At 44.4% G+C, this 21453-nt stretch overlaps 1 protein-coding gene across 5 annotated transcripts; it reads right to left on the bottom strand.

The window, feature by feature from the left end:
• Positions 1-1840: 1840 nt before the first annotated feature.
• Positions 1841-21120, bottom strand: TEKT2 (tektin 2). Of its 5 annotated transcripts, none has more exons than XM_043505906.1 (10): positions 14174-14237; positions 12885-13061; positions 9079-9204; positions 7847-8052; positions 6753-6896; positions 5789-5903; positions 4738-4845; positions 3403-3546; positions 3006-3085; positions 1871-2465 (listed from the first exon to the last, which is right to left on the bottom strand). In XM_043505906.1, exons 2-10 carry the CDS (start codon positions 13038-13040, stop codon positions 2252-2254), a joined length of 1293 nt encoding a protein of 430 aa, XP_043361841.1. In that variant the 5' UTR covers positions 13041-13061; positions 14174-14237; the 3' UTR covers positions 1871-2251. The 5 variants fall into 5 exon arrangements, with proteins under 5 accessions (XP_043361842.1, XP_043361841.1, XP_043361843.1 ...); XM_043505908.1 differs by lacking the exon at positions 14174-14237 and adding an exon at positions 14046-14091; XM_038377736.2 differs by lacking the exon at positions 14174-14237 and adding an exon at positions 14046-14156 and having other exon boundaries at positions 1874-2465; positions 12885-13130.
• Between the last annotated feature and the right edge of the window lie 333 nt (positions 21121-21453).

The raw sequence follows: 21453 nt of genomic DNA on the forward strand, positions 1-21453 counted from the left end.
GGTGGCCAAGCAGCACTGATCCCGGATTGCTCCTAAATTACTGCCCTTCCTTTTTCCTCCATACTTGGATCCCCAGTGCAGGAGTTAGCACTAGTGATATTTAAATCTCATTTAGGGTGACCAGACACCAAGTGTGATAAATCAGGACAGGGATTAGAGGGTAATAGGCACCCATCTAAGAAAAAGCTGCAAATATGGGGACTGTCCCTATAAAATCAGGACAGCTGGTCCCCCTAATCTCATTAGGCTTGAGGTAACACCCGCTGCCAACTGGAGCAGTTCATACCCCTCAGAGCAGTTGTTTCAGGCTGGCTACAGCCTACCACCACCAACTTTACATTAAAAATGAGGAATCTTTCTCTCACCTTAGAGCCTAACAAATTTATTTAGGCATAAACTTTCATAGGGTAGAACCCACTTCATGAGATACATGGAGTGAAAATACAGGAGCAGGTATAAATACACAAAAGAATGGGGGTTTCTTTACCAAGTGTGAGATCAGTCTACTGAGATAAATCAATTAACAGCAGGATACCAAGGGAGGAAAAATAACTTTTGAAGTAACAATAGGGAAAAATTAGTTTTGGGGAAGTTAAGTTTAGGTTTTGTAATGACCCAACCACTTCAAAAGTTATTACAAAACCTAAGTTCCCCAAAACTAATTTTTCCCTACTGTTACTTCAAAAGTTATTTTTCCTCCCTTGGTATCCTGCTGTTAATTGATTTATCTTGTTAGACTGACCTCACTTTCTCCATTTCCACTTGACCCCCATCCTTTCACATATTTATACCTGCTCTTGTATTTTCATTCCATGCATCTGACTAAGTGGGTTCTAACCTCTGAAAGCTTATGCCCAAATAAATGTGTTAGTCCCTAAGGCACAACAAGGACTCCTAGTTATTTTTGCTGATACAGACTAACACGGCTACCACTCCGAAACATTACATTAGTTTATAGCTGAGTCCCTGATAGAAGGTTTCCTATGCTATCCCAAGGACTCGACTGAGGCTGTGTCCAGCCCGGGTTTTTAGCCACCAGTATAGCTACTGTAGTGCAAATGCCTAACCAAGGCATAGTACAAGTGCCTGTTACAATACTATACCTGAATGCATCCGATGACGTGAGCTGTAGCTCACGAAAGCTTATGCTCAAATAAATTTGTTAGTCTCTAAGGTGCCACAAGTCCTCCTTTTCTTTTTGTGGATACAGACTAACACGGCTGCTACTCTGAAACCTATACCTACACTGTTACACGAGGGATTTGAATAACCCCCTGACTGTGGCTAGAAACCCCAGAGTAGACAGGACTTTTTAATAAAGTGAATGCTTAGATTCTAGAGCGGAAGACAGCAGCCACTATGAAAAAGCCCAGGCTGGTAGACATGCCATGAACCTGCTCAACTTGATCCCTAGTTGACAGGTATGAAGATGTTGGATTTCCCCTGAATTCCAGACCTGCAAACTCACCTTGACATCTGGAAATCAAGCTGGGTTCCTTTCTACAGGGCCCACAGCTGTAACATCTGCGCACCATAAACACATTTAATACTGGTGATAAAGAGTCAGCCAGAGACAGAAAAGGCAGCAGGCCAAATGCTGATCCCAATTTCACATGCATAACAAGTTTAGATTGCAAGCTCTCTGGCACAGCAACTTTGTATTTTGGGGTGTGTAGACAGGCCCTAGCACATGGTGAGTGAGCACTACTGGGACGCACACAACAGCTGAGGGCCCATAGCAACTCGCTCTTAGGTTAACAAGTTTGTTGCCACAAGAGCCAGAGTGGACTCCAACTCCCTCGTTCGTAGCAGTGTTGGCTCTGCAGGGCTAAAAGAAGGAGACAAAAACCCCACAATGTTATTTTAAACATTAAGGCGGGCAGACCTGAATCTATCAGCACAGGAAGAAGATCTGGAGAGGTGCCACTGTTACACAGTTTCTTTTCAGAGCACAGCCCTGCACTTTAAAGGATTTAAAACAGCCCACATGGATTCAATCATCGTAAAATGCTTCCAATGCTGTCAGATGACAAGTGCTCTTGGGGACAGACTTTATTCTTTATAATGCTCCTTGGAGTGCAAGAAGCTATACAAATCATGCAGGGGACAGACAGTTATAAAACAACTTTGGGGGCAGGAGAATAACATTGTTCTAACACGACACAGATGTCAGCTTTCCTTGGCATGGAACCGAGTAGCTAGGAGTTTTATCTTCAGAGTGGCTCCATTGCCCAATGCTGTTCCCAGTGGATTAAGCCAGCTCCAGCTGTCTGCTCTTCAGAGGTGAGAGGGTACGGTTAGTGGTTCTATTGAAGGTGTCAACCTCTGGCACAAATTTCTCAGCGGGGACTGTGAGTTTTCTCCTGCTGTCCATGCACTTGTTGTCCAGCATCAGGGAGTTAGCTTTGTAGCCCATATCAGTTTGGATGCGATACAGGTGTTTATAGAGAGTGTCTAGGGCATCCCTGGGAAAAGCAAAAAAGTTATGGAGTCAGGGGTGCATCTGTGCCACTGAACTTGCCTCCTGGCATTGATGACAAATAATCAGTCTCTGCTCTCTCACCATAACAAAAACCAGCACAGCTTTTGCCTTTGCCTTCAAGCTTAACACACACCAGAGATACAGGGGAAGTTCCTGACACATTGTACTTTATTGCTCAGGTCTCTTTAATAGCAAGCCCACATGCTGCTGCTGGAATGCAGCATCCAAGAGACGTGGTGATGGGAATCCAACACAAACCCAAGGCAGCATTTCTATTTCTCCAATTTCCCCCCACCCTTCGATAATTTTCTAGGTGTAGTCACACCACCCCATACCAGCTCTGCCAATCCTGACCTGCAGTGCCCCCTGCTGTCCGGACTGGAGCTCCCCACACATCTCTGACGAGGCACCCTATTTCTGACCTGCAGCGCCCCCTGCTAGGAACATTACAAAGCCTTCTGGTGCCTGTTAATGTCATTATTCTTCCTTGGGTGCATAACTCCCAAACCACATAGGAACATACTGTGACTGTGCAAGCTTCTGCTTCAGGGTGGCGATGGTGCCTTCCAGCTGATGGACCTCATCAGTTAACCCATACTGCACCTACAAGTCAGGGACAGGCCATAAGGGTTAGTAGAGCTGGTACTGGTTTTTGTTAGTTGCTCTGGTTCCCCTAAGTTCCCCTTCCCTTAGCCCACCTCCCCCCTTTCTTTCTATGCTTTAACTCACACAGTATGATGGATTCCTTTTTATTCATCTTTTAGTCTCCATTCAGTCCGCATCTAAACGTGTCTGATTATTTCGGAGCCACAGAATCTCTATCTAGGGTTCCACCCTCAACCTCAAATCCCTTATGGACAACGGGAATGCCAGGTTAGTATCCATCCCACCCCACCCCCAGCCTACAGGCTCATCTGTACCTGATCCCGACATAGCTCCATGTTGGGGCGGTAAGTCCGGGTCTCCAGGCGAGTGTGCGCGAGTTTCAGATCCCACATTTTCTTCCTGAGATCTTCCTCGAGGTGTCGGATGTCTTCTTCCAGCTCAGCAATTTCCTCCAAGGTCTGAGGATTAACACACACAGCACAAGGGATTGTTATCATCATGCACTTGCAGCTGTCCAGTTTAGTAAGGGTGCACTCAAAGACTGGCTTGTGGGTACTCCAGAAATCCCCATGAGTTCTAGATAGGAACCAGCCTTTCTGCGGTTTTACCAGGCTGGAAATGGTTTTTAAACAAGGACTAAAGGGCTTCTGCTCAAATAAGGTTAAATGCAGCTTGATCAGTTTGTGTGGACCAGTCATCACTGCTTAAAAATCCAATTTCCACCCAATCAGGCAAGGCATGCTGTGGCTGTCTCAGGGCTGCTGTGGATGGGTTAACAGGGTGAGATATAAGGTCCCAAACTGGCTTCTCAGCCTGGGTGATGCCACCGACCATCAATTGTGTTGTGAACCAAGAGCCACTGAATTATTTCACTCACACTACTGAATGTGCTTCAGATAGGAACATTTTTCAGTCAGTGTTGAGCAGGGTTGGATTTGAAGCAGTTTGCAGAGCGTCATCTGTGATCCCTCTAATTCCATTTCTCTGCCTTCACAGGATAGGTCGGGAAAAGGGAAATTTTCCTTTGCATTTCAATAGCAAGGATAAAACCCAAGAAGAGGGCTAAGTGGCTTAGATTTGTCTGCAGTGTCATACTAGCTGTTTCTCGTCAACAATGTGGCCCCAGCAGCTGTGGCTGGGATGCCTTGAGCTCACACAGCTGATGCTTCGCATCCACATACAACAGCTGCCTGATAAGTGTTGGTTGTACAGGCAATCAACATCTGAGACAAGGGCTTTAGCTTGGGTCCCACTGACCTCATGTGGGCTACGATTTCTCCCCAGGATGAACAGGTGGCCACATGTGATGCAGCCGTACCAGATCAGCTAGTCATGCTGACACCCCCCCAAAGTGCAGTCTTCTCTCAATTGGAAGTCATCCAAAAGCTGCACCTGGTAACAATTCTGGACACTGTGGGATAGATGCCATAACAGTCTCACATTGCACTGGGAGAACCATGGGAGGTTGGTATGTGCCAGGGTGTGGATGTACCAAGAGGTTTCCATCAGAAATGCCTCTTGCACTGGGTGTGCTGAACGGCAGCAAGGAAGCATTTCATGCCATCAGTGTCGCATGCAAGAGATACGCTCTGAAGATAGAATCTCACTCAAGGGCACTTGACAGTGAAGGAAACAAGCCAGAAATTTACATTCTTCTCTTGCCATTTCAGCTCATCGTAGGCTTTTTCAAACTCCCAGATCCTCTTCCGCAAGGCGAACTCTGTGGCCACCCGCTGAGCTTCCAGCTCGTTGTTTGTCTAGAGGGAAAACAGGTTAAAGGTCATGTGTGTGCCTCTAGGAAGTGTCTCCCCTGCACTGTTAAAGCAATTACCCTGCTCCCTCCATAACACACAACCCTCGCTTTCAGGGCCCTGCATGACCTCACCTTTCGTTTGCCCATTCCCATGCTCCTCCACAGTCTCCCTGTGCCCTTCATCACCCCAACACTTGTTATTATTTGTCTGGTCAGAACACCCAGGAGCCCAGTCAGGGCCAGGACCCCACTGCGCTAGGCGCTGTACAGACACAGAACCAACAGACAGTCCCAGTTGCCCCCAGAGAACTTGTAGCGTAAATATAAAGACAAGAGACGGATGCACAGACAGGCAGACGGGGGAGTGTAAGGAAACAATAACTCAGTGATGGGGTGCAATTGAGAAGGGCCCAATACCTGGAACAGCCTCCTGGCACATCCCCCAATATGTCAACAGATCTCACTCTTCTCTTCCGAAATCACTTCTGCCCATATCCTTCCTACAGCACTCTCCATGCCAGATGTGTTTTGAGTGCGTGTTCTGCTCTTTGGGGCAAGGCACATGCCTTGTGAGATCAGTAGAGAGCTGCGAAACCCTCATGATGCCAAGGAATAATAGTGAGGCACGTTTGCCTGTTTAAAAATCACTCTTCAGGAAAAGAGCAGTCATCTGACAGGCAAAGGAAACTTCCCTTCCCACGAACCAGTAGCACCACATGGCAGGTCCAAGCCTAGTTTGGCTGAACTGTTCAGATGGGTGCTGTAGGGTTAATTTTGATTTGGATTTTTCAGGCCTTCCTTCCCCAAAAGGTACAGTGTAACCCCCGCGAAGCTGGCTGCTTTCACCCAGCTATCCCCGCTGGGGACCACATGACTTAACATCACCAGGCTTAACGTCTATTAACTGCACCAATGGCTTCTGCATTGGTGATGAGTGATTTATTTACCTGGGCAATGGTGAGCGCTATTGCTTCCCGCAGCTCAGTGGAGGCTTTCATTTCTGCTTCCGCTCGGTCTGTGTTGTACTGGCTGTACTGGTCCCACTGCTGAGGTGTTGTTGATCTAGAATGGTAAGTGCGCCCAAAGGACAGACTGTTTAAACTCATGCCTTGGGCAATAAGCGGAGTGACTGCAAGAGAGAGCTTGGAAGAAACCTCTCCATGCCAAGGTGGAAAAGTCTTCTACAATTGCAAAGAGACTCAGATTACAAGGCCAGATGGGACCACTGTGATCACCACATCTGACCTGCTGCATAACACAGACCAAGGAATCCCACCTGGGGATTCCTGCATTGAGCCCAACATCTTTTGAGATATCCAAACATTGATCCAAGAGATGGAGAATTTACCCGATCCCTTGGGTAATCTGATCGTTACCTTCACTGTGAAACCAGCATAGTCTAGTGGTTAAACAGGGGACAGGGAGGCAGGTCTCCTGGGTTCTCACCACAAGTCTGCCATTGACTTGCTGGGCAATTCACTTCCCCCTCTGTGCCTCAGTTTCCACTTCTATAAAATGGGGATGCTATCAAGTTACATCACAAGGATGTCATGAGGCTCGTGTGTGCCCACAAAGAGCTTTGAAACACTCAGGCGGAGGGAGGGTACTCGGGAAAGACCAAAGGTTATTGGTAACAACAATCACTGGGAGTATGGAGAAAGGGAGGGCTTGCTTCCCTGACTACTGTATCTGATATCACTCACGACTAGCAGCAGAGCCAGTAAGACAGCCCTGAATCCAGCTCTCGGTGTTTTAAACTGTGGGCCAGGCTGTCTGCTAACTGAGACAGTCATTTCCACGAGGCACCAGAAACTCGACTAAAGGTGGCAAGAGTCCCAAGTCTTTCCAGCATCAGCACAAAGGTTAAAAACAGCCTGGGTTTGGCCACAGGGAGGCTGTTTTTTCCCTTACCCAATTGGGACCCGGGTTGGATTGACCTTGAACGAGATGTTGGGAGAGTTGACATTGAGAGAGGAACAGACCCGATCTATCTCCAGTGCTTCCATTTTCCCCCGGTGATCAAAGTTGAGCTGCTGGCGTGCTTCCTGCAAGAGGCTGCCAAAGAAGGGGCAGGATAAGCTACATTTGTCACTGTCAGCAGGCTGAAAAAGGTGTTAGTGGAACAGCCAGTGAAAATCTCTCTCCTTGGCAGACTGAGCAGATAGCGTAAACTTGACTCAGATATGGGCTGCAGACAGATTCACTCAGAGAGGACACAGCTCCTTGTCCATCCGAAGGTACAGAGACAGTGAGTCAGACCAGTCGTCCAACTGGCCTAAAACCAGTACACTTTTTCAGAGCTTTCTTGGTAACCAGGGGGGCTAAAGACTTGATTTGGCTTTTTAAAAACAAAGTAAATAAATAAATAAATAAATAAATAATGAGATTCTATAGCACCAGTCTGGCCCGTTGGACCCTCCGTGGGAACCACCCTTACTTCGATAGCTGCTCCTTGAACCAACTGTCTGCGTGTGACTGAAGTGTAGTGACTTGTAAGGCAGTGACCCAGAAGGACGCAGCGCCCAGCAGGCTGGGCACTGTAGGGTAATGTTTTGAAAGAGGCTTGTGCTTTGGGGCATGAGATGCCTGGATCTTCAGGAAGCGCAGAGCCCCCTCCTTTTGAGAACAGATACCTGCCACGTGTCTCAAGTTGGGACCCCAAAACCACTAAGCAAAAGCTCAGGCCTACCTTTTATCTGCCACACTTACTCCCTCCCTCCCTTCCCCTGGTTTAAAAAATGTCATGATTCCAGCAGCACTTCCAACATTCACTCTTAATGGGTTCATCCTGGCAAGGGACATTATCGGGCATCGCCATGAGATGCTGACACAATGTGTAACACTGCCTACGTCACCACATGGCCACAGAGCATGCTCTCTGCTCGGATGCTGGCCAGCCCAGAGGCAGGGGTGCACCCTGCTAGCCCAAAGCCCCCTACAGAGAGAGATGATTTGGAGTCACCGGTGTGGGGGAGAACCTCCCCGAGCTCTGCTGCTTGACTCACCAGAGCTGCTCAAAGGCCTCGCTCACTTTCTGCTGCAGATCTCTCTTGGCTCCATCGATCACCTCCACCTCCTTGTGCAGCTCGTCCTCCACGGGGTCCTTCACCATGTCAATGGCTCGGCGGCTCTCCCGAAGCGTCAAGCACTCAATCGCCACATCCAAGGGCAAGTTCTTGGCCTGCAGCACACGTTCCACTGCCTCCTTCATCTGGTGGGAGAAAAGCCAGCTCAGGTTAGGGATGCAGTCCCGCCTTTGGGGGGAATGCTTGCGGCTGTTCCCGTCATGGTGGCCTCCTTCTAGCCGCCTCTGGAAGCTGCTTTTAAACCTCGTAGTGAGTGGCTCACTGCTGAAGTCTACTGGGTGCAAGGTGCTCCAGCTGACTGCCTTTGTCTATAGGGCCCACAGTTCAGAGGCTAAGCTCAATGCAGCTAGCAGCTAACGTCACACTCAAGTATCTCACATGATTTTTGGAGCAAAAGGATCAGAGAGGCTTCTTCCCATTGGCGACCACCAAGTCCTATGGGACCAGAAATGCTTTTCCATTTCCAGTTAATCACACCCCTGGCATTAAGCCTTTCATTAAGGACCTCCGAGCACTTTGCAAATAGTCTGGCCCCCCGCTGTGAGAGCTCGATCCCCATTTTACAAATGGGAAAACACAGGCAACAAGAGAATGTGCGGCTTCCCTGTGGTTCCGCAGCGAGCCACTGGCAATGCACAGGAAAAACACACAAAATAGATGTAGCCTTTATTAAAACTGTGCTTAATATAGAGGCATAAACTCCTGATTCTAACTGTAAAAAAGATGCAAGCTTCTTAATTTAAAAGAGGTCTCAAATAAAGACAACTTTAATTATTCTTGCCTAAAATTGTTGAACTCCTACATAAATATGATTTAAAACCACTTATTATTCCCTATTTTTTTTTATTTTAGTGTTTCAAATATTGCTATGTCCTCCCACCCCTCCAGATCTTTAGAAAAAGAGAGGACAGACTATCTGAAACACACAGCACTATGCACTGCCTCAATTCAGATGGGAACTGAAGCTAGTGGGTTTGTTTTCCTGAAAGCAATTTAAGGCCCTGATCCTGCACTGAGCTCAGAACGCTGGTGCTAAGCCCCACATTGGAATCGGTCCATGCACAGCTCATTGTAGAATCAGGGCCTTAGTTGTTTAAAGTCACATGTTAAGAGCATATATTGAGTTTAAGCCATCTGTCTTCCCAACTTACTTTGGCTAAGGCATCAATTTCAGTGTCTGTGTCTGTGAGGCATTTGTCCAACGTCTCCTTCCATCTGTTCACACTGTCGATACGTTCAGCGAGCCGTGTTCTGTTGTCATGTTCGTCCCATTGTGTCTGGAATTAGGAGAAACACCATTTCAATTTTTTTTAGTTGAAATTGTGAAGTGCATTTCACCATGCTGACAAGAGTCTGCATTTTTTACCAGGGCAAAGTACTACCATTTGTTTTGGTAGCACAGTATATTACACCTAATGCACTAATGTAAATAATTACACAAGATCATCAAACCCGGCGTCCCCATTATTATATTTGCACACCTAAAAATCAGTGCATATGTATGATTTCACCTCCTGTAAGCTGTGGTTTATTAATTGCACCAAGGACTTCTCTGGAAGCAAGACTATGCTGGTCTTCCAGAAGCAACAATTCCAACGGGGGATCCAAGATAGATGTATTCACAGAGTTCCTAGGGTGTTGCAAAAACCTCACACAAAGACCTTGAAGCATTAGATGAAGGTAAATGGCATGTCAGGGGACATTGCAAATCAACTGCCATTCGCACTTATAACCCACATGTTTATACTGCAGCCTGTGTGGGTTTTTTTTTTTCCTGTTTTTTTTTTTAAATAAATCCAAAGATAGGGAGGGGGCAGTGGAGAGGACACAAGCATACAGAAAGCAGGGCAACTTAGAAGAGAACAGGGTGTGGCCATTATTAGACATGCACAGTAGCTGCTTCTGAAGCATTGCAGAGCAAGGGTTTCCACTGAGAGCAAGCAATCTTGCAGGTTCCACATATTCACCCAGCTCGGCTAATCAGAGCGCAGAGGGAAAAGGTTACAAATACGGGAGTTGGAGATAGATCTGTGTACTCAGCAGCTGATCAGTGCAGGACCAATCATAGAACTATAGATCTGGAAGGGACCTTGTGAGGTCATCTAGTCCAGTCCCCTGCACTAAAGGCAGGACTAAGTATTACCTAGAACAGTGCTTCTCAAGCTATCTGATGTGGGGGACTGGCAATTTTTTTTCCCCAATATGCACGCAGACCGGCAGCCGATGGCTCGTGGACCAGCACTGGTCCGTGGACCACTACTTTGAGTAGCACTGATCTTGACCATCCCTGACAGGTGTTTGTCCAACCTGTTCTTAATCTCCAATGACAGAGATTCTACAACCATCCTAGGCAATTTATTCCAGTGCTTAACTACCCTGACAGTTAGGAAGTTTTTCCTAATGGTTAACCTAAATAAAGAGATGTATCTGTTGTGAAGGCTGCATCCCAGTAACTGTATCACTTGGGATACAGGCTGCAGATTCGCAATCCAGCTGGAAACTGAGGAGACAGCTGACCACTGGCTTGGGAACTGTAATTGCTGCTGAGTCCACAGAGCTGTCTCCAGCTCTCCTATAAAAGAGCACATCAAACCTCACTCTGAAATATATGTAACAGCAGCAAAATGGAGAAATCTGTACAAAGAACCTCTACAGGTTTACTGGTGAAGGGCGTTTGTCTAAAAGTTATTTCTAAATTATTCCACACACGCTATTTAAATGCGGGGTTGTGTGTGTATTAAATGTTTGTTTACTAAGAAATGGTCTCTTTGCAGCTGACTGGGAACTGTTAACACCTGCATTCAGGGATATGTATATTATAGCTCTGAGGTTTAACCAAGTGTTAATACCTTTATGGGGAGCGGGGGAGAGGAACTGTGACTTGTGCTTCAGCAGAGAGAGGAGCAGGAAAAGGAGAGTATCAGTTATCATATTATCACAGAACTCCTCTTGCCTTTTACACATTTACTACTCTCTATAAATAACCCCCAATGTCAGTTACTTTGCCTTAACCTATTGTGCCTTAAATTCAGGCTGTGAGCTTCCACCTTCTAACCGGTGTGCCAATCATTGTCAATTAGTTTGGTGGTTTGCATTATGTAGGTTCCTACCCAACTGGGAAGGGGACTAAGCCATAACATGGGTCACTGGCCTAACAATAAGAAAAGGAGGACTTGTGGCACCTTAGAGACTAACAAATTTATTTGAGCATAAGCTTTCGTGAGCTACAGCTCACTTACAGTGGGGAGGTGAATGCATCCGATGAAGTGAGCTGTAGCTCACGAAAGCTTATGCTCAAATAAATTTGTTAATCTCTAAGGTGCCACAAGTACTCCTTTTCTTTTTGTGGATACAGACTAACATTGCTGCTTCTCTGAAACCTGGCCTAGCAATATGATTCTTACCTATGATGCCAGTGGGTCTCCAGTCCAAATGCCATGGAAGACCCACCAGCAATGCGAAGATTCACAGAATAAGGCCTGAAGGTCCCATTGTGATCATTCAGTCCGATCTCCTGCCCCACACAAAGCAAAGAACTTCCCCCAACCACTTCTGCATCAAGCCTATAACTTCTGTTTGATCCATAGGAGATCTTTTAGAAAGACACCCAGACTTAGAGTCAGATTCCAAGGCCAGAAGGGACCACTGTGATCATCCAGTTTGATATCCTATACAACACAGGCCAGAGAAAGTCCCCAAAATAATTTCTTTTGAACTAGATCATATATTTTTTAAAAATCCACTTGATTTAAAAATTGACAGTGATGGAGAATCAACCACATCCCTTGGTTAATCCTTCTAGGGGTTAATTACGCTCACTGTTCAAAACGTGCACCTTATTTCAGGTCTGGATTTGTCTAGCTTCAACTTCCAGCTGTTGGATCCTTCCAGTCTGAAGAGTCCATTGGCAAATATTTGTTGCCCAGGAACAAATTTAAAGACTCAAAGTGATGGAGAATCCCCCAGCTCCCTAGGTAAATTGTTCCAGTCACTAGTGAAGGAGCTCAGACTAAATGATTGGGATGGTCCCTTTTGGCTTTAAAAACTGAATAAATGAGGTAAGAGATATGAGCAGATAAATCACAGCAAATAACTTAGGCCATGTCTACACTAACGAGCTTACAGTAGCACAGCTGGACTTGTGTAGCCACTCTATGTCGATAGAAGAGAGCTCTTCCGACGACATCATAAAACCTCCATGAGCGGCAGTAGCTCTCTCAGCAGGAGAAGCTCTCCTGCCAACATGGTGCAGTGCACACTACCACTTATACCGGCAAAACTTAGGTCACTCAGGGGTGTTTTTTTTTCCACATTCCTGAGCGACATATATTTTGCCAACATAAGTGCTAGTGTAGATGTGGCCTTACTCAACAAAGCAAGACTGGGATTTTCTCAGATTTATTCATTCAAAGTTTGACAATTTCACACAAGTTTTGTTCACCCTGTGCCTTGCTATTCAGATGCCAAAACTTAAGCTCTGTTGCTCAGCTGTGATTAGTCACAGGTCAGATGGCACTGCTTCTATCCCATGACTGGATGAAAGTAGCTGTTCTAATCAGATTTCTGGTATGAAAGTTCACAGAAGTGAATTTAAGAACTTTCCAGGATATTCAATCCAGTTTTGCTGGTAAATCTCGATCTGACAATACGTTTGCAGAAGGTGAACACAAAATGGGTGAGAACATGACCAAATCAAATTAGTTTATAAGTTACAACTAATTTTATTGGAAGATTAATTTTCACCCGGCTTTGCTAATTTCTCACTAAATAAGCACTTCCCAACAACCCTCCATCACTACTGGCGTAGGCCCGCATCAGTGATCTGAAGGTTGAAAAGGGACAAACTTTCCCATCTCAATCCATTCAGCCAGCCAAATCTTTACCCCCTACCTACCTCCCCCTGCCCAAAACCTGTTTTAACAAACAAAAAGGGCAGTGAAGCAGCTGGGAAGCCCACCTGGTTGTTAGTTTCATTACGGAGAGTCCTGGCTTCCTGCCTGATCTGATGGGAAGCAGAACACTGACGCTCAGCATTCGTAGAGATGAGGTTAGCATTGATGTGCCAGTCTGGGACTGTAAATCTCTGTCCTGGCTTCACACTCAGTGTGGCCATATCAGCAAGGTCAGCGGCTTGCTAAAGCGGAGATATGGAGAAACAAACAGCAGACTGGCTGCCCTGTCCACTGCAGGCATCCGAATGCTCCTACAGGTTGGAAAGCATAGAAAAGGACAGTACAAGCTTTCTGACCACAACCATCCCCTCTTGACAACGTGCCTTCTTGGGATCAATCTGTCCTTGGCTCATCAGCCAACCTCCCCCAGCAGCTGATCTTGGGACATGGTCAGCCCCAGCAGTGACCTTCCCGGTGATATTTAATATGCTTCGGGTGACAGGATGTGTCTGTGATTCTCCCTCAGAAGGCGGTTTAATAAAGTCTGTTCCACTCACGCTTCACCAAGCCAAGGGCTGCACGGCCGGGATACCTCAGGCTACACCTACTTTGCAAAAGCAGAGCAGGATTGTAGTCAATGCAGACGTGCAGCCCTGCAAAAACGACAGCTCTTCGCACAGGATGTTCAGCCTGGATGGAAGCAGTGCTTGCCTGCAGAGACTCTAGGTCCCAAAGCACAGAGGGCACCCACTCCAATTGTTAATGGAGCATTACAGGCTGAGGACTGTAGTCTCTGGAGGCAGTAACTCATTAAAGATTATGGGGACATGTGCCACTGAGGGCCGGCTTTGGCTCTGCTCTCTGCCATTGACCACATGGTTTAGAGACCACAGCCGAAACCTGGTCTATGCCAAACAGCTTGCTCATCTAAAACCAGTGGGGCTGATTGCGCAAGTATGAAAAGCAAGCACACTGGGGGCAGGGGATTTGTGCTACTCTTTAGCAAGGGAAGGAAGAAGCCACACAGAGGCCTCGAAGCTGCAGGACAGGTTGGAGGGGGTCAAATTATATGAAGCATATTACAGTGAAAACCCCAGAGAAAGGCAGGAGGAAGCTTCACACTTTCTGGGCTGAGAGGTTAGTGCTACAGCCAAGGAACACAGAAGGGAGGGAGACACTCTTTCTCACACACCCACCCCCCCCGGGTTGTTAACCACGGCACAAACCTGTATAGTGAAAGTACAAGGCCCGAGAAGTCTCAGACACACTGCACAAAGCCCAACTCCTGAATCCCAGTCCCCAGCAAGGCCACGGCACTTGGCTCCTTGCACTGCATCAAGTCAGAGCAACTTACCACCTTCCTTCTGGAATTTCTGCCTCCCACTGCCAAGTGGTTGGCTGTGTGGGGTGTTTTTTTTTTTTTTGTATTAGTGGTTACTAAGTATGCTCTGGAGGGTTGCCAGGCAACCATCCTCACCAGGAGCCAATCAGAGGCTTTTTCTCTTTGTTTACAGGGAATGAGAGCCATAGCAACAAGGGGATGGAAGGAGAGAAGGGCCTCAGTGCTTGAGGCCCAATGCTATTTGGGATCTGGGATTGCAGGAGAAAGGGGGAGGTAGGATCTGGTGCAATTCAGAGGTTCTGGGTGGGGTTGGAGAGAGGATACTGAGGAGTCTGGGGAAGGGAGCATCATCTGAGAAGGTAGAGAACTCAGACACGCAGGTGCACCAGGAAAAGCTCACTTACAGAAAAGCCTTAGGAAATTCCAGAGTGACTATTTGTTGTGGGGAAGAACGGAGATTACTCAGTGTGGACAGCTGTTCCTGGGTCCTGATTTTAAATCCCACGAGATATGTAATAATATAAAGATCCCATATTTTCAACCTTTATCCAACGTTTTATGAAATCTGGATACAAGACATCTAGACCTTTAACCACATTGAGGAGTTGACCCAGGAGCAAGCTGGAACAAAAAGGTTTAATTTCTAAGATATATACAATTTTGATTGAAAAGGTTGTTTTCTTAACATCTCAGATGAAAAGCTGGGATAGGGATTTGGACAAAAACTGATCTGGATGAGTGGATCTCTGTATCAGAAAGGGGATATACATCTTCAAGTTGTGTAGCTCAAAACAAAATTATATATTACTGTACAGATGGCATCTGACTCCAGTTAATATTCATCATATTTTTGCTACTGAAGAGGTGCTATGCTGGAGGGGTTGCAGAGAAAGGGGAACGTACTTACACATGTGGTAGTTCTGTCCAGGAATTAGATGCTTTGGAGAGGAAGCTATTAAAGAACATTAATTTCATGACAAAATGCCAGCTTCCTAGCAATCCCCTGACCTGTTTACTTAATGTTCCAGTGAAGGATTTACATTTTAAAACAGAATGACATGTTAATTTCTTTATTGTATTGCACATTACTGGAAAAATGTGACTTCTCCTATGGAACTACGGTATAGTAAAATATGTACAGTCCTTCTAATGGAAAAAACTTTCATAACAAGAATGTACACAAGAGTTGCGCCAAATGAGGCTAGGTATTTAGAAATTTGGTGACCCTTTTTAGTGTACTCAGAAGAATGACGGCTCCCCAGGCAGCAAGCCAAAATCTTTAGCCTAGCTCTTTGAATATTCACCAGATCCTGAATAAGTAATGTAGGATACGTAGTAATGTAGTATGTTAACATTTTATTGTAACTTTGCCTTAAAAGAAGTTTAAGAACCTCAAGGTCTTACTTTTGAAAACTGTCCCTACACCGTACTTGTGTGTGGGTGTAGCCGACACTGCGGCTGCCTATACTGAAGTCTTAGGTGTAGGCTAGGCCTTCATCTCTTCTCTGTGTAGACGTAAGTCTGCTGGGTTCTGAGCATCAGTGAATGGTGGAGCAACCAGGTTCTTTGAGGCAGGAACCATCTTTTTGTTCTGTATTTGTACAGCACCTAGCACAATGGGGTCCTGCTCCATTACCGGGGCTCCTAGGTGCTACAGCAATACAAATGAACAACTCCTCTCCTCAAGCCCTCCTGCAGCACGAATGTTTTCATGGTGTCGCTGGAGAGCTATGAGGAAGGCCATTGCTGCATGATCTGCCTAAGTCACTGCACATCAGAAAGCTGACGTGTAGCTGGTGTAAGATGAAAAAGAAAAGCAGCATCTACTTCATCTTTCTGTGTTCAGCCTATCCAGGGTGCTACTGATAGCATCTTCCCCTCCCCTTGTTCTGACCACATTCCTTCCCTGAATCTCTGCACCCAGAGTCCCCTCCCCTTCAAAGTTCTTCCCAGCTCTGCTCCTGCCAACCTCTTCCCTCACAAACAACTAAACCTCCCTCCAACTCTAGATGCTCCCCCCATTTCTCTTCTCACTTCACTCCCTTTGCCTGCACCCACTTCAGACACTGCGCCACCTTCCATACCACCACACCCTGTCCCCTTCCTGAACCTTTCTAGAAAGACCTGTCCTAAAAGGTACCAATGATAACACTAACAGTCATTTCATGCCTTTAGGTTCTACACAGAAGGGATTTTGTATAGTGTGTGGGGATAAGACTAGAAATCAGGATCAGGGATCCATTGTACTAGATACTGTACAAAAGACATGGTCCTTGTTGCAAGGACCTCCTTGCAATAAAAAGTGCTAATCTGATTTAAAAAAAGTGACAGCCCTGAAAAACTGAAGACATATTCCAATTCTTTATCTATTACGATTTTGAGTACTCTTAAAAATGATAACATGGGTCATTTATTCAATACTAGGATTCCTCCCAACCTTCTGCCCCTACTTCTACTACTCCTTCCCTTCCCTCCCCCCGCCATGATACTGGTTGTGTAAAATCTGCTCTCTCATTCTGTATTCATTCTACATACTTCCGAACATGTTGGAAGATTTGACAAAATAAACTGAGTTATGGATACAACAATGAAGTTTGGAGCAAAGCTTTTTTTTTTATTGCAGTTATTAGTGAAAGTTACACTTCAAACTGAAGCAAAGCGACACTAAAACCAATAAAATTTTTTTAAAAAGGTAAAAACAAACACAACATAGAGTCCTTCCAGTATAGAGAATGGCAGAAAGAGAGGAGTGGAATCTGTCACAGAAAACTGGTGACAGTTTTGGCTCAGAAAGAGTTCCATGACTGAATTTCACAACGCAAGTATTGTGAGCGACAGAATTTTAAACAAAATCAAAAACTTGTCCTTTTAATCTCAACCACAGACGTAATACATTTTTGCAAAAGAAAATGATTTAACTGAAGGTACAACATTCACCACTGAAAATCTGCACACAAGCATTTTACTTTCAGAACCTTGTTTGCTTTCTGTTCACCTCTTCTTATTCTGAGCCTTCAGCTGACACCCTAATACATAACTGGGTACTCAGCACGTGCATAAATAGTGCCAAAAACCTCTGATACCATCACCATACCCCCATAACATTTTATTAGTCTGTGGAGAAATGATTTAAATTGCCAATTTATGCACATTTCAATTTTATATGAACTGTCTTATAATTCCAGCTATTTGTCATTGAATAGCACTAAATAAAAAGTTAGAGAAGTCTGAAAGTAAAATCACATTCTCTCTGACAAAGGTTTGGCAGTCATGTTTAGTATTCCATCAAGATATCATCTGGTCCTATGTCCTTTCAGATTCAGACCTGCACTGCAACCTCCATTCATTTTCACAGACGTTTTGGAAAAAAACTAAAATAATGCAAGTATTTAAAAAAAGATTAAATAGTACATTACATGCATTTCAAAACAAAATTTAGTCTTCAAATAATTAAGGTAGGTTTACAATATACCCAACTTGATCTTATTTATTTTTTAAAGCCAAAGGAAAGATCTGATGATTTTATGTATATTCTATACCATTCTAGAGAGATTACAGGTGGCTAGCAGAGGGAAGTAACTGTGGGACAGAAGTTATGTCATGATATTTTACTGTGCTGGAAAAAAAGCAAAAGTTGTGATAGGTAGAAAATTTTGGCAAGAACAGTTTGTTTGGAAAAAGGAGAGGGGGAGGGGACACTGCTTCTGGTTAGCATTACATTTCAAACCATACTAACACATATCAACTCCCTCTCACCCCAAACAGTTGCAGCCCACATCCGCAATACAAATAGGCACACACGGTCAAGATGGTTAAAAAGTAAAAATAAAAAAGCTTTTACCAACGCATTTGTCATCCGCCAACAATCCATTTTGTGCAATGTTTCAAATCGCAACTCTGTTTCATTCTTGAGATAAACCCCCCTTTTCTTTTAAAAACAGGTATTGTCTTCATAGTTAGAACACATTCTATTTCTTGCATAAAGCAATGGTAGCACCAAAACAGAAGGGAACAGTTAACAGCATATCAAAGAGGAAGAGTGTGTGTGCGAGACATAAATGTATAAGAGAATTCCAAACCATTGGAATGGTCTGTTAAAAAACAACAACCCTTTATTCCAAAAAGGAATTCCAAGTAGCACAAATATTCTCTTTATTTAAGTACACAATATTATACACATGTAACATTTATATATACACACCACTGCTTCCAGTAGCCTTATACCTAAACATGTGTTGATTAGTAATCATCTTCAAGGTGCACACTATGCCACATGATTTACCATTATCTGAAGACATGTTAACAGCCATATTGGCCCATAACTGAAGAGAGACACATTAAGACCATCTCTACACATGGAGATGGGAGGCAAGGGAGAGGGGGAGAGGTGGATTCCCAGCTCAAGTAGGCACACTCATGCTCATGGTCATTGAGCTAGCATGTGAAAAATAGTACGCACCCGTAGGGCCCAAAAAGTTTGTACTCTGGGCAACTAGCCCATGCTGCTACTCATACAATCAATGCTACACTACTATTTTTAGCGCACTAGCTTGATGAGAGCTAGAACAAGTATGTCACCTCAAACTGAGAATCACGCCCCCAGCTCCATGTATAGACACAGCCAATGAGTACATATTACAGTGAAACCTTTAAAGTAATGCCTGATAGACAACACCCATAGCTATGCCAACCAACCCCACAGCCCTGTGGTATTGAGCAGTCAACACTTTCCCACACAGAATGCCAATGCTATTTATCCATGAGCAGTCCATGCTGGAACGCCTAACTGTTCACACCAAGGGAAATAAGAATCTCTCTGTCAAATGAATCTATACCCTGTGAGCCCAATACTCATTTTATCACCTGACATGTGAAACAAATGACTGTACATCAGTACTGCTAATCATATGGGAGAACCCTGCTAAGTGAATGCCAGCAACAGAAGACTGGTTTTTATCAGTACAGTTACTGTACCCAGAGGCTATACATTTAAAATTGTTACCGTCTGCAAAACTGAGCTGAAATGTAATATTTTAAGGAGCAGCACTTATCTTCAGGTAAACATTTAACAGAGCCAGAATCAACGCTGCAAAGCTTCAATTGGAGAAATAAGTACACTTTCCTCTAACACAAACTGTGTCCAAAACACAGTAAAACCTACAACCAAGGTGGAAAGGGTTATATTAGGGTCCACAAAACAGAACAGCCCAATGAAGCCAACATTCAGCGAAGTTACCTGACATCAAAAGGCTAAACTATCTTCCTTCTAATAGCCTTCCTATCACTTAATGAAATCTTGCAATATGTCACTTTATTTGCCTGGCACAGCAGCACTAATCTTTCCATGTTGTTAATTTACCACGTGACAACAGAATTTCAAAAACCTTCTTCAAATCTGGCACTATCCACCCCTCCAATGGAAAACTGACAGGCTGATATGCCAAAATGAACAGAACCTTGCACAACCTGTATTTTCTATTGTAAAGAACTGGGTGTTTGAACAGATTATTTTATTTTTTAAAAGAGCCTTCCACAGTTGGGCAACTTTAGACAAAAGCAAATTTACTGGCCAATAATTCTATATTTTAATTGCTATTCTTGCAAATCTGTGTTTACATAGACTTCTCCATTTTACCGAACACGTTGCAACAAAAAAACAATCCTGTTGTCAGTAAAATGATAGGTACGAAGTCAGTATTATAGACCCAATACTGCTGGCTTTCCCAACAGGTAACTCCCAGAGCAGATAAGATGTGTGCACGAAGACCACACCTTGGGTCCATGGCACCACCCCTAGAGCAAGCAGATGGGAGAAACATTAAACAAAATACAGGACTGATAAATGGAGATGAAAATTTACAAAAGATACCTCAATGTAGAGGTATTAATAATTTAGTACTTCTATAGCATTACTCATCTTCAAAACGTGTAATACTTAGTCCTTACAAAACAGTGTGCAGTATTATCCACATTTTACAGATGGTGCAACTGAGGCAGAGTGCCTAACCCAGAGACACAGAGGGCGTTTATGTCACAGCAAGAATTTGATTTCTGGAGTGCCTGGCTACAGACCACGCCACGGTCTCAAAATTCAGAGTGGTAGCCGTGTTCGTTTATATCAGCAAAAAGAGGAGTACTTGTGGCACCTTAGAGACTAACAACCACGAAAGCTTATGCCCTAATAAATTTGTTAGTCTCTAAGATGCCACAAGTACTTCTCTTTCTTTTTGGTCTCAAAATTGTTTCAGTATGGTCCATCTGAAACTTTCCCTCCACATTCTGAAAATCCACCTTCACAGCAGCTTCAACTCTAAAAACTAGCATCCAGAACTCAATGGTGAAACAGGTACAAGTAAGTGCTTTTGCACAGCATGTAGTATACAAAGATCTGCTCTATATTAGTACCTTGGTATAGAAGAGAAGGTACTTTTCTTCTCAAACCTTTCACACCCAAGACATTAGAAAATTCTTTATATAGACCAACCCCACTTTAGCTGCTGGCAAAATAATTTTTACAGAGGTAATTGTGGCATAAAATTTTCACCACAAGGCTTCCACTTAAATCAGGCCAGTTTGTTGCTCTCCTACATTCGTTATACCACATTCTTAAATGTCCCTCATAGTTGCCAGGAAAAAAAAACAGCCAGACTCCAAAAAAATCAAGCAAAGTGTGTGAATGGTCAGATGCAGATTTGTGTCTGGACAGTCTCTATGCAAACGAACTAATTGACACAAATCTGACATCAGGAATTACAACATTCAAAAACCGGTAGGAGAACACTTGAACCTCCCTGGTCACTCAACAACAGACTTAAAAGTGGCAATTCTTCAACAAAAAAACTTCAAAAGCAGACTCCAATATGAAACTGCAAAACTGGAATTAATTTGCAAACTGGACACCATCAAATTAGGCCTGAATAAAGACTGGGAGTGGATGGGTCATAACAAAATCTAATTTTACCATACTAATTTCTCCCTACTGTTACTCACACCTTGTCAACTGTTTGAAATGGGCCACCCTCATTACCACTACAAAAGTGATTTCTCCTCCCTTGGTATTCTGCTGTTAATTGAATTGTTTCGTTAAACTGCCCCCCCGCCCAACTTGGTAAGGCAACTCTCATCTTTTCATGTTTATATATATATATATATATAAAGTGTGTGTGTGTGTGTGTGTGTGTGTGGTGGTGTGTGTAATACACACACACACACACACACACACACACACACCCCTGCTACTCTATTTTCCACTCCATGCATCTGATGAAGTAGGTTCTAGCCCACATAAAACT

Source organism: Dermochelys coriacea, chromosome 19 (genome assembly GCF_009764565.3).
Source record: "Dermochelys coriacea isolate rDerCor1 chromosome 19, rDerCor1.pri.v4, whole genome shotgun sequence".
Lineage (NCBI taxonomy): Eukaryota > Metazoa > Chordata > Testudines > Dermochelyidae > Dermochelys > Dermochelys coriacea.

Excerpts from the sequence above, each read along its gene's own strand:
- TEKT2 (XM_043505907.1), bottom strand. The coding sequence starts at position 14,347 with ATGGCTCTCATTCCCTGTAAACAAAGAGAAAAAGCCTCTGATTGGCTC. Across the intron at positions 4,846-5,788 it reads TAGCGCTCACCATTGCCCAG|ACAAACAACGAGCTGGAAGC; the intron begins GTAAATAAATCA and ends TTTTCCCTCTAG. Across the intron at positions 3,547-4,737 it reads TGAAATGGCAAGAGAAGAAT|ACCTTGGAGGAAATTGCTGA; the intron begins GTAAATTTCTGG and ends GTTAATCCTCAG.